Below are 14622 nucleotides of genomic sequence, written 5' to 3' on the forward strand. Positions count from 1 at the left end.
TCCATGTGTAAATCAAAAATCCATGTGGTAATCAAGAATCAATGTGGTAATCAATTAACTGTGTGGTAATCAAGTATCCATGTGTTAATCAAGTATCCATGTGTAAATCAAGAATCCATGTGTAAATCAAGAATCCATGTGTAAATCAATAAGTTATGTGGTAATCAATAAGCCATGAGCTGATCAAGTATCCATGTGTTGATCAAGTATCCATGTGGTAATCAATAAGCCATGAGCTGATCAAGTATCCATGTGTTGATCAAGTATCCATGTGGTAATCAATAAGCAAATAGGTAATAAAGTAGCTGTATGGTAATCAAGTATCCATGTGGTAATTATATAGCCAAGTGTATTACCTGATGTCTGACAGGTCCTCGAATGTTTTACCCTGATGTCTGACATGTCCTTGAATGTATTACCCTGATGTCTGACATGTCCTTGAATGTATTACTCTGATGCCTGACATGTCCTTGAATGTATTACCCTGATGTCTGTATTACCCTGATGTCTGACATGTCCTTGAATGTATTACCCTGATGTCTGACATGTCCTTGAATGTATTACCCTGATGTCTGACATGTCCTTGAATGTATTACCCTGATGTCTGACATGTCCTTGAATGTATTACCCTGATGTCTGACATGTCCTTGAATGTATTACCCTGATGTCTGACATGTCCTTGAATATATTACCCTGATGTCTGACATGTCCTTGAATGTATTACCCTGATGTCTGACATGTCCTTGAATGTATTACCCTGATGTCTGACATGTCCTTGAATGTATTACCCTGATGTCTGACATGTCCTTGAATGTATTACCCTGATGTCTGACATGTCCTTGAATGTTTTACCCTGATGTCTGACATGTCATTGAATGTATTACCCTGATGTCTGACATGTCCTTGAATGTATTACCCTTAAGTCTGACATGTCCTTGAATATATTACAATCTCAATCTCAAGCGCAATGTTAGAAGTTAAAATAACAGAACTGAAGATTATTGGGCAACAACACTTAAATAGTCAGCACTTAAATTTACCGGATATTGAGGCAGGTGTGGAAGGTTCAGGTAACTGATGATCCCTTGACACTGGAGCTGGAATAAAATTGGTTCAAAAATAATTAAATTGGGGTTGCTTTTTTAGGGAAACTGTTATGAATGGAATATGCAAAATATGAACAATATCCATTGGAAACTTCCACAGAAATAATTCATATTCATTCTATACCTAAGGAAGATGTTACTAGAAAGATTAATTTCAGTAACATCACCACACGTAGTTTTCAAAATTTTGTGAATTGTTGATGGATTCCGGCATAAGCTCACTAATATAAGTTACTAATATAAGATTAGCAAGTACAAATATAAATATGGTGTTTTCCCCACACAGTTGAGCCAAACAAAGCTGTGATTACCTGATGATGGTGTTTGTGCTGTTGATTTTCTTGGTAGCTGCTGTAGTTTCTGTGGTATTGGTGCTGGTTCTACAAATATTTTGATTTTCTTTAAATAATCTTCTCACATAATATTTTTGACTTGCATATTCATAGGTTTTACTTTCATGGATTTAAACAAATCCATGTATACTATGAAAATTTATATTTTTCTTCTAAAAAGTAGTGAGCTTTCAAGAAAACTGAGCAGGTGTGGATGCTATAACATTTCTAAAAATTGATTAAAAGCTAGATAGGAATATTTACCTGGTGCTAATGTTGGTGGTGGAGGTGTCTGAAAGTCCATTCCCCTTGAAACTGGTGCTAAAATAAAAAACAATAAATATCTTTATATATGCATACATATTTAATATCATTCATATGTCTAATATCTTTTCTTTTGTTAAAAACTTCAGAACATTTGACAAAATAGTGTTCACAAAAACAATTCTCTATAACATTGATTCCATGTGGTGGTATGCATTTTTATATGACCACATTCAAAATATCCTAATTCACAGTATATGAATGTCTTAGGTTGCAAGGATCAGGTTATGTCAATTGAAAGGTTTCATGTCGAACACAGATTTTATTTTTTTATATGATGTGGTGTTTCATATGAATTTTCTGATGTCACATATGATCTAGTATTGTCTGAAACAAATTTTTCCTGGTTTGTGATAAATAGGAATTCTTACCTGATGATGACTTGGGGTGAGGAGGCTTTTTGGTTTCTCCAACGTTAATTCTAGGTATAAATGGTGCTGAAATTTAAGACAAGTCATTGTTTAGAAGAATGTTCATCCCCTTGAACTACCAATGTACAATGTACATGCACCCATAAGAGATTTCATGAGACATAAGCTAGCAATCAAAGCTTGATCGTGATCAAGATCCATGTAACGACATAGGCCAAACATGTTTTTGCTTTATTTCTTTTTATTCCGTTTTGAAATTGAAAACATTCGAAAATAATTTACTTATGATTTGTACATGTAAAACATAAATATAAGTATGTGATGCAATCATGCTGATACAGTAGAAAGAATACCTGGTACTGATAATGCTTTGGGAGGTTCAACTGTAGATGTACCTTTTGATCCCTCTGTCGATCCTGAAAACAGCAGTAGAAATATGAAAATTTATCCATTAACAATCTTCAATTTCGTCTTATCTGGTATTGAATCAAACATTTTACCAACAAGTGTTTTCTGATAAAAAATATAGCAACAACTTTTAAATGAACATTTCTGATGCATAACAACATCACAAAATAGGACATAAAACTACTTTATTGTTCAACATTCCTTATAAAAAAAAAAGAAAACCAACATATTGATAAATTCATTGATGTTTCCCATTTGAATTGATACAGTTGAAATAGGCAATAATATTATTGTGATTGTCGCAATATCACATTAATTTAACAAATGATCATGCTATATTTAAGGATTAATTTGAATAGATTTTTTATGTCATGGATATACATGTATAACACAGAAATCTGAGTGTACTCTAAATAAACGGTGTTTTCAGTTATATAGGTATAACTTATAAGCATTAGCCTGAATTGTCACCATATATTTAGCAAATATAACTTGAAAAGGTTAAGAGCTGGTGATATTTATACATTTATTAGCAAGACTGAAGAGTATTCATAGTTAAATGTTAAAGGCTATGGAAGGTTTAGTCACCACAAAGATTGCATATAGTCATTAAAAACAAAAATCCCACATCCAAATTATTAAATTTGATATTTATCACAGAAATGTGAAGAATGATGTGAATATATATATATATTATGTATGAATAATTTCTGTGATAAAGAAGCCACCACAAAAGACAACATTATCTGTATTACTATATACATGTTAGATATATATTCTGGTAATATGCTAATATATATTAATTAGAATATTATAATGGAAAGGGGCATAAATAAATGGAAAAAAAGAATGGAATGTTTACTACAGGGAATACACTTGACATTTAATACAGTGCAAGCTAAGGCAGGTGATTATGTTATGAAAGAAATGGATTATATTCAATAGCCACAAAGCAATGAAATAAGCATAAGTAAGCATATATTTCGCATACATCTATACTTACAAAACCGCCTGACAAAATAAAAGATCATACAAATAAATACACACACAAAAAAAAAAAAAATAAAAAAATTACCTATAATGAAAATCAATTTTAGATCTAGCTGGTGGACTACAGAATTTTCCTAAATATATGTTATTCCAGCATCATATTGGTTTGATTGGATGCACATCATCAGTTGTCATAATTCCATTTCCACTGAACTTAAAAACTTACCTCTTCTCCGAAAATGGGAGGGATGCTAATTACAGCGAATACTGTACCTATATGTACAATTGTACATTATAATAATTACCCAGTAAGGATTTCAGCCAAAAAGAAAAAAACAACTTTACTGGTCTTTCAACAAAAGACTAAGTAAGAACTTGACCCAGAAATTGCTTGCTTAATATTGAGAGTCTGATTTCATAACATGTGCATTGGAAAGTTATTTGTATTAATTATGAAATTTATATACCCAGTATTTATAAAAACATAAGCATTTAATGTTTGACATAAGCTTTGTCTCTACCAACAATAATGTGACTTACTGGATTTATTGTACTAAGGTTTTAATTATTGATCAAACTCTGTTAAAATGCTTGTTAAAACCTTAAAAACAAAATAAAATTATGAAATTAACTTTTCACAGTGACACTTACCTGCAAACTTCTTAGCTTGCCTCCTCTCAATCTCAGCAATCACTGCTGCAAAACAAAAACACCAAATAGTTACATTAATGATACAGTGTATCTTTTGGTTGACTTTGGTTGTTCAAAAACAAAATTCTGCTAAATCACACTTGAAAACCACAAGCATTCAATTACAATTAATATCTGCAATCCTAAATTTTGTGTAGAGTAATTATAAAAATATCAAAGTTAAATTAGAATTTTCATAAAAGTGATATTAAGACTTACAAGGCTTAATCTTTCGCTCTGCTGTAACATTCTTGATTTTAGAGGCTAACACATGAGGTGGCAGGGCAGGTCCTTTCACGAGTGAAGATAACCTGGATGGTGTTGGCCTCTTCTGTTGTGTTGCCTCCCGGCCCTCAGGAAAGCTGCCTACATACCTTATGAAGGACTCCTTGTTTTTGCTGTTATGAGAGCTGGAAGATGTCTCGGATTCAGATGCAGACACGAGGTAGCCGGCATATCCGAGAGCATTCTCCAGCACCCACCGAAAAGTCTGACCTCTGTAATATAAAAAAATCATCATTAAGATATTTATCTCTAGCATCTACAATGTTCATTGAAGTGTTACAAAAATATTTATTATCTTCCTTGATTTCTCATAGAAAATTCTACCTCCTTATGCACATCTATAAACTGTCACTGCCAGCCATCATAACTATCATTTTTATAAGTATGGCCATGCCATCAGTTTTCTAATATCTCTTAACCATCTGTTGACATACAGACAGACACTATATTGATTACTTAGTCTATATACATATATAATAAAACTCAATGACCTTTCTCTAGTACTTTCGCCATTTCTTAATGGCTCTTCAGGAATATAAATGTTTACAGGTAGATCCTTGAGTTTTACTTTTTTGACACATATATAAAGATAGAGAAAGCTCCTGCAGCTCTGCCGCAGGTTTAATAAGATATAAGTGCAGCTCTGCCGCAGGTTTAATAAGATATAAGTGCAGCTCTGCCGCAGGTTTAATAAGATATAAGGATATAACAGGAGTTTGTTAAGCTAGTTTGTGAATAATACTTTTAAATACTGAATAACCAATGAAATTTTATGAGATCTGGAAGAATCTATATTCACAATAACTAGCCTGACAAAAGTTGTAATGATTATAAGATTTCATATCATGCATACTTCAAGGCACCAAATTGGAGAGTGTATTCCCCAAGGACATCTATGACATTTTCTGTGTCACCACCCTGCTTTCTTACAGCAGCTGCTGCAGCAGCTGCAACCATTCCTGGAGAAATAGGGGCAGTCCATCCTCTTTCCTTATTTTCCCTCTTCACTATGGAAGCTTGTACGGTATCTGAAAGGTTCAGACTTCCATCATGGTGTCTTCTGAAATGTGGTTTCATTTTCTGAAATAAAACAAATGCAAATGTATGAAGAACTATGTAACAATCAAGTATCAACAGTTTGATTATTCATTCATGAATTCAGTAAAAGTTAGCATTTTGAAGTAAACTTTCAACAAAAGTATCAAAATAGGGTTCAACCATCTTTGCCATGCATATGATATAAGTCTTCCCTTGTTTCAAACCATTGTAATCCATGGTAAAACAAAACGAGCATAACTCTTTAATGCTGAAGCAATATAAGTCCTCCAGCAGCCAGCCCCAACAACTTAAGATGCAACAATTTTATCAAATGAGTTATACAGTCTCCTCTAACTCGAACTTGCATTCCTGAATATCCCCTATTTGTCATAACTGATTTCATGGTTCTGACCATGCCCCAACCATATATAATCTTGGTAACAAAACCCTGAATAGCTCGAACTGCTATTAATCGAATACCCCTCATTCCTGGAACAGAATAGAATACCCCTCATTCCTGGAACAGAATAGAATACCCCTCATTCCTGGAACAGACACCCCTTCCCATCAAATACATAGTAACAAAACCATCTATTTGTTTTACCAGTGTCACACACAACTGCACCTACCAATTGAATAAAGATCACAGTCTTTGTTTATACAAATGTAGTGTAAAGCCATTGGATAATTACGGAATAACAGTATCAGCAACACCTAGTATATACCTACTCAATTGCCAGTTGTTAATAATTTCATTTGTATACTGGCCATGGTATTTCAGAAAATGCATTTAAATAATGTTTCTATTGCACGATTGCGGAGGTTGTGAATTTGAATGTAGACTGCTTTAATTCTTGTCAGCATTTTAAAATGTGCACTTCATTTAACTATTAAACATTATTGCAAAACACCGTCATATTTTTATTGTTGGATTTTTTTTTTGTATTGAAATGTTATTGACATATTGTGACCAGTATATATATATATGTCTATTTCTGACTATAATTGATACCAACCTCTGCTGAGTCAAATACCCAGTATTCCTCAAACTATTGATATGGTCCACTGCAGTTCAAGTTAAAGTAACTGTGAAACTTACTTATTCAACTTCTTTTTCCAATTCTTAATGAAATCCTCACAATTTTGCCTTAATGACTTACCAGTTATGACTAAGGTCAAATTTCTGTAGTACACAGAACTAATATAGGGCCAGCTCTGTGGTCAGAGTGAGACTGTTGTCCTCTAAACACATCTCAGATAGCACCTGATTCTTAAGATTGGGCAGCTGTAGCAATACCAGTCCAAGGGTAAACTAGCTAGCAGTACCAACTTGGATGATAATAATCCAAAGCTTTTGTTTGTAGAGGGCAATAAAGCCTTGTAAATAATATGAATATTATCACATTTACATTCACAATTCAAGTATATAAAATAAACCTAGAATAAGCCAAAGAAAAGGGATAAATTAAACCAAAAGTTAAACGTGACCATTATAACGTCACTAAGTGTTAACATGGTAACGTAACTAATTACTGTCAAAATGGCTGTTTCATCTTATGGAGTATATTGTTGTTGCGTGATAAATGGTTTTCCTGGTTTAACTAAACAATTTTAATACTACAAAGTCGCTAGGGTGGCCGACTGATACTATACGCTGCACAAATTTAGTATTAAGTCCATTAAAAAGGGAAATTGCAGAACCCTATAGTCTTTTCAACTCCCCTTTATGTCAGGGTTATATATATGTGTACCAAACTTTATCAAAATCTGTCAAGTGGTTTATGAGGAGTTCGCTAGACAGACACCCTAATTCCAGTATACCCTAGGGCCTATCTCGGGCCCCTCTCCCCAGAAAGTATAAAAAACACTCAAAATGAGTTTATAATGCTAATACATGCATTGAACTCTCTTCCTATGGAACCTATAGTCTATATAGAATCCAGAGCTTTGCAGACAATCATATCATAATGTGTGCTATATAAAATTAAAGATTGTCAGCAAATTAAGCGCTGCAGACATCAATGACCACAGATTCCATAAAGACACAAGTACAGGTATGCTTATTGAATGATTGTTTGGAAAAGTATACAGTTTTATATACCTACAGAAGATTATTGAAGGAGAGTTTGAGGACCTGGAGGAGACACTGCAACCTACTGAGGTCCTACCAGTCCTGTAGGTGATGTAAATGGATTTGTCAGGCACCTGGATGGTGGGCGTGTACAACAAATTACTAGTAATCAGCTGGTTACGGGATAGGTTGACTGTACGTAAATGCTGCAATGAGAACAAATCACATGTAGGGAAAACACCATTTGGCATCAATGAAACAAGACCATTAAAGAAAGAAAAATAAGCAGTATTTTAGTGTTATCATTAAATTAATGATTTAAAATATTAGTGTATGTAGCATAAATAAAAGTGCAAGTTAATTTTTTTTACAAAGCAAAAACAATTTTCTTTTGATATACATGTACATAAATCGATGCGTAATGATCTATTTTATTATTTTTTTCTAGTGGTATGTCATTCGTATCCTTATTTTGTTGCCAACTTAGTTATCAAATTAATTTCAATGTACGACTTTTAGTTGATACCTCTTACCTGCTAGGTATTAAAGCACCAGACTGCTATATATACATACCTATCAGTTTAAGTCTGTTGTGAGACAAATCTTATCGGCATAATTACCCAAGGGCTACATTCCCAAGGTCCTTCGAGTCCACTTTATGAAGATGTGCTGAAAATTAAATGGATCACATTGTACTTAAGCTTCCTGATTTATAATATGCATGCAGACACTGACAGATCATAAGAGAACAAGTCAATGAAGTCATACCAGGTATTGTTGAAACAAATTTATCACAAAACTGGCCAGTCCAGCCATGTCATAACTATCGTAAGACACATTTGTAATAACACTATCATGACATCACATGTAGTTTTGACGTCATATTATAAGCTAGGTATATGATGTTGCATCATTGTCTCAGTAGACGGAATATTGTTTTATATAGAGATGAAAGTTATCCAACGAGTTCAATAATTTGATATGCCACGACCATTTAGGCTCGTGGCATATCAAATAATTTAACAAGGCCTTTGGAATTCTCTGCTTGGCAAGGCAGAATGACTTGAGGTATATATATACATAGCCGCGCTGCCGTAGTTGCATATATAATTTTTTGCTCAAATTGAAAGTAGAAATGTCCTATGCTATATTTTAATATAACATATATATACATATATAACTACGTAACAAAAGGAGTACTCATTAAGTTAACCAAAATGTAAGTTGTGGATAAAAAAAATCAGCAGTAGTTGATCTCCTTCTGTACTCAGTTTCTCATGATACATTTATCTATTACATTGAACATTCATATCATATGCCTTTTCACCTATAAGACGCATTATTAAGTCATGATTAAGTTAAAGACTCGCAAATTAATGTAATATGGGATACAATGATTATGTCAGAGGCTTCGGTTTGGTTTTTTAAAGTTAGTTATACGCCCCAGGGTCATGTAAACATGTGCTAGGTTTTAGTACTCGGAGAAAACCACCGACCAGCTGGTCACGCCGGTCAGTACCTACTACCTGGCATCTGCCCCACATGAGAGTCGAACTTGCAACCCAGTATGTAGTAGAGGTCTTGTGGTAATACGTTGGGACATCTACTCAACCACCACAGCCCCTTAAAAATTCAGAGGCATCACATGTTATAAAACATTGTTAAATACATGGGATGGTGAGCATTTATATAATTTCAACTCCTTCTCCAGAAAAGGGGAGGGATGCTTATAGGGGGAGGGGTGCTAATTACGGCGAATACGGTATATATATTTTTTTCTGGTTATGTAATCTATGTCAGGAATTAGCAAGGCTATGATAATATAAATAAATCAAGCGTCTGGCGAGTCAGGGGTGCATGAAAACTCATTTGTGTTTTGAATCTCCTTTCACATTTATCTGTCATCTATCTTTGATTAAATAATACATTTTAATTTCCTTTATGTCTTGTTACCTTTGATTTTGAAATATCTTGTAATTGTTGAAAAACAATGACCATAGAACACAAGCATGCACTTACAGACTTTCCCATTTGTCTCTGTATTATACCAAGTAGCTATAGATTGAGAACGGAAGCTAGTTCATGTGTTTTGACAATATCTGTGTCATATAAACGCTTCAGACTATCGCCTTTATAATACAGAAACGCAGTAGTGATCTAGAGTGGTTTGTACTATAAAACAAAGCAAACACTGATGATAATTTCCTGAATTTCAAACTGCACCAAAATCCATCATATATGATATAATTTGGATATAGATTTCAGTTTGTTAAATATAAATCCGTTTTGGTTAAATTATACATCATCGCAAAATTGGCATTGACTGCTATAGCCTAGGTACAAAATATCTATCATTTCAACTACAAGTAAGAATAGGTAAGCCACATTAGTAGGCCTACTTGTACATTCTGCTTCTGGGAAATAAATTTAAATCAGTTAAAATAAACGGCTTCCCCTTTATATCAAGGGTATGCCAAGAATTAAGACCCATCTTATTGTTTAGTGTTTATTTCATGAAATTTGAGCAAACAAAGCTTGTAGTATGTACCTAGAAGCCTGAATTGAATATAAATATGTATTATTATCTGTAGCAGGACAAAAATTATGTCTTGCAATGTTATCAATGTCACTGTTTACTGTAACTAGCTTATACCCGGGTAAATATGACCTCCTCCTGTGATGCAAAGAAATCATGCTGGGCCACAACTAGGCCTATAACAGACTCAACACTTCGAATTCAAGTTCAAACACTTCCAGGATAGGCCTGACAATAGGCCCAATGGGTACAATCAGAAACATATATATACATATTATTATATATGTTTCTGGTACAATCTTAATTATCAAAGATTCGTATTGATCAATCATAAATTAAGTATATTACCAATATCTCGGTCATTTCTATATATATATTACAGAATTTCCTTTCAAAACAAAGATTTTATGATTTGCCCAGTTAGGCCTAGAAGTTTAAAAAACCCACTTTGAATAATTGTGTTTGTAACTGTGTTATTCTATTTCTTTCTCATGAACCGTATCTAGGGCCTATCATTTTTTTGTTTACTGTATCTAAACAATTAAATGACTTAATTAACTTTATAATGTTCTGGCATTAATTGCTCAATGATAGGCCTATAAAAGTAGAGAAGAAAATGTAGCAAGATTGTTTAGAATATTAAACAATTTGAGTATTTATAAGCCAATTAATACCAATTAAAATAGGCTTTAAAATTAAAACCACTACTGAAGTAATTAAATGATATTAAATTTGGCAGATTTTACATGCTAATCAAATATGAAGAACGGAAATACTTTCCTAATGAGAATATAAAATCAATCAATGTCAATCGATATCGAGGTCTGGCCGTTGGCAAATTTGATTTAAATTAAATCATTAGGCCTAATCAGGCGCCGATTTCTCGAAACAAAAGTGCAGACTTAAGTCAAAACTTAAGTTTTTCTCCTTATGTAACTTATATGAAAACTAAAGACTTAAGTCAGTTTGGGACTTAAGTTTGGTTCGAGAAATCTGGTCTGTTTTATTGACAAAATGCACTATATTGTTAACTTATTACAAACTTATAACAGTAAATTCAGGTTGGAAAAGAGTTTTGTTGAAGTATATATTCCAAATATCTAATTAATTAAGCATGACTTACGACAGATTACACAAGCTGACCTAATTAATTAAGCGATCACGAGCTTCGATCAATTAAACGATCAAATGCAACGTTTTTTCTTAACGATTCGCTCAATTAAACGATCAAATGCAATTAAACGATCCAAATAAACGTTTTCTTAACAAAATATCACCTTTTTTTACATCACATATTATATTAACACCTTGTGTGTAAAAATATACCACTTACCTATCAAGAAACCTATTAATTAAGCGCAGATTTCTAATTATCTAATGATCGAAATGTCGCTGTCACGCTGATCACCGCTTCGATCTGTATCATACTGATGGCGCGCTCAGCTGCCCATATGAATTTCCCTCCGCGCTTCTGATTGGTCAATTCCTGGTAGATTCTTGGTTAATTTCTGGTTACAATCCTGGCTGCTGGTTGGCTGAACCAACCAAGATGTAACCAAGATTAATCTCCAGTTATACGTGCTTGTGGTAGCGCTACCTGGTCACCGATGCTCGACACAGTCCAATCCCGCTACACTATGTTATTTGCTGTGGCATTGCTATGCACTTCCCATGATAATTAATTAATATAAATTACAGTTTGTCTGGTTTACTGAATGAAATGCTATATAATATGTTCTTCCAGTTTCTGACCTACGAAACAAGTCCATACCTCTTTGCCAGTAACGCTGACGATATCAGTTCCGGTCTGGTTAAAACCGTCGTGACAGACATTAACGGACATGACCTCCTGCTAGAGGACCCAGACGATCCTATCGCCCTGGATGCAGATGCAAAGCAAGCTGTTTCTCCAGTACAGGGATGGGAGACCCTCGAACGCACCTCGACCCAGGAGGGCGCGTTCCTCGCAGTTGTTGCCTTTAACTTTACTGTTCATGCCGTAATCGTCGATTTAAAATTAGCAACAACTAAACTCTGTACGACATACGGCTCCTACGGTACATCCATTCCAACGGAAGCCGAGTTTGACGTCAAAGTGGAAACAAAGGGAAAGAGTCGATTAAAGTCAGTGTTTCCAGAAGAGTTCAGTGCTAGTTTCTCGAACCAGGTTCTACAATTAGCTTTGAATTATAAGGGTGACGAGTCCCTTACCAAGCCTTTCCTGATCATCGTCATGTGTGAAGGTAAAATCTGTCGTTCTGTTTATGTATGAATATAGATTCCTTGATTCAGTAAAAAATGATAAAATGGAACATTTTTCTTCCAATAAATTATCAAGCACTCTTGTAATTATGACTTGCAGGACATCATTTCAACCATTCTCCAACTATTATATGATATTACCTAAATAAGGTTTCAATTCAGTTCAGTCCCCACATATTTTAAAGTTTTGAATGAAATAATGTAAACTTTCGTTCAATACACACTTACTAAATATATCATGAACGTAATTTCGTTGTATTAAATAATTGTATTCTATGATTAATAACAATGTTTACAACTACAAACAAACCTTTCTAATATTTTTTAGACACCTCCTTGTTTGAAAACGGTAAGTTATACATACATTTAAATGATTCAAGCAGTCTAAGATCTGAATAAAAGTGGCATTGCTTTTTTTGTTTTGTTTTACAATAGTTGAATTTCAAAACGTGATGATAGTTTTCTAACGAATTACATTATTTTACGTAAGTGTGTTTATCATCACACGGTTTTCCTTGTAGATGCACAAGGACATGAGTTTCGCCTGTCCCTCGTCGACTTAAGGTATTTCAATCCACGAACAGCTGAATGGGAGAAAACACAAAACGTTGAGGTAATGACAAGTTAACAAGCTAATACATTTTACTGATATTTACCCTATTTTAGTTTCGTACGTACATTTTAAACTTGTTTTTCAATTTCTAATTACACATTACGCTCGTGGTAGTCTGGAGTGTCGTGCTTCATTGTCATCCGTAACTCATTACCTTTTTGATCTGCAAAGGTCCTACACGCATGTCTACTAGCATATTGAGGGCTTCCGTACTCACTGCTACAAAGTTGTCGATTCCAGGAACAATGGTCACCGTATCACACATTCATAGTGATCGCAATTTTAATTCATAAAACGGTAAAAGGAAAAGAAAAAAAACCCATACACATGCATTATTTCCTCACAAACAATATTGGGAACAAAATATGTGGTTATATATATTATATCTTGCGATGACACGGACACCCCTTTACCGTATTGTTTGGATATATAATGAATTAAATCAAATTTGGATACAAAAAGTCTGAAAGCCCACTGAGCCATTTCTGAAACATTGGCGGCTCCAGGTTATAGTCCAATTCGCACAAGATGACATACATTGTGTACATAATTTCACAAACATTCAAAAGACTATCGTAATAGCATCACGAGACATTATTTTTTCATGTCAACTTTTCTAAATTCGTTTCATGCATGAAAATAGTGTTGTTACATAATTGATAACATGTCACTAAATTTTAAATGATATTCTTATATAACTCTATTAAAAGTTATTTTTATTCTTTCAAAAATAGTTATCGTCAGGGAAAGCATCCACCGTGGCCTTTAAGAGTAAAATATTCGGGACGTTTTCGGCAGACATGTTACTGCTCCCGCCCGATACCATTGACTTTTCAGCAGTGTTTCTGAATTTCGCTGAGCGTCTACGGTCCAATCCGTACGCCCTGACCGTCATACTGTGTCTGTGGGCCATACTTATTCTCATAGCTATTGGTCTCAGGAGGATGGATATCCAAGACGAGGCTCTGGTAACAATTATACAAGTGATTATTGTGTAGTAATTAAAAGTTTAAACTAGAACTTTAGTTCCCTTTTCTTTTCTAGTGTATGGCTTAATGAAGTGAGTGATATTTAGCACACACAACCAACAACTCTTCATTATGACGCCGAGTTATCTTTGCAAAACATCTGTGATGTATTTTCTATTATTTCTTGGCGATCAACGCATGAATTCAGTAGTATTGTAAAGGTTCAGTGGTATATTAACGGATTAAATCCGATATTAATGTATTAATATACATGTTTCAGTGGAATTATCTGCCCCTAGTTGACAACAACCCTTGGAATACGGCGGGCTACTACATGACCGTGTCCACCGCTCTCAGATCGTCTAGAAACCTTACATCAACTCCATATTTCAACATGGTGGGTAGTGAGGGTGATACGGGGGCGAGGATCCTTAATGATGGCGTTAGGAAGGTGATGGTTTATACAATTTATACTTTATAATGCCCACAAATAGTTTGTACTTGTTGATGTCATATGTCTATAGTGTTTAAATGATAAATCATGTAAAACTTCTAGTTTCTGTCAACATCTGTCTTAGACTTGTATGGTGTATGTCAATGACGTTTTCTCCCCACATAATCCACATCA

General features: G+C 34.2%; 1 protein-coding gene across 3 annotated transcripts in view; it reads left to right on the forward strand.

The window, feature by feature from the left end:
* Window positions 1–14622, forward strand: part of LOC138329611 (polycystin-1-like protein 2) — a 33283-nt gene that overhangs the window by 17796 nt on the left and 865 nt on the right. Inside the window, exons 3-7 of one of the 3 annotated variants that reach the window (XM_069276701.1) lie at window positions 11896–12394; window positions 12742–12762; window positions 12935–13026; window positions 13761–14009; window positions 14275–14445. In XM_069276701.1, coding sequence (XP_069132802.1) covers window positions 11896–12394; window positions 12742–12762; window positions 12935–13026; window positions 13761–14009; window positions 14275–14445 — 1032 coding nt within the window. The remainder of the gene's footprint in view (window positions 1–11895; window positions 12395–12741; window positions 12763–12934; window positions 13027–13760; window positions 14010–14274; window positions 14446–14622) is intronic. The other 2 variants (XM_069276702.1, XM_069276703.1) reach the window with 2 other exon arrangements.

Source organism: Argopecten irradians, chromosome 8, assembly GCF_041381155.1.
Source record: "Argopecten irradians isolate NY chromosome 8, Ai_NY, whole genome shotgun sequence".
Taxonomy (NCBI): Eukaryota; Metazoa; Mollusca; class Bivalvia; order Pectinida; family Pectinidae; genus Argopecten; species Argopecten irradians.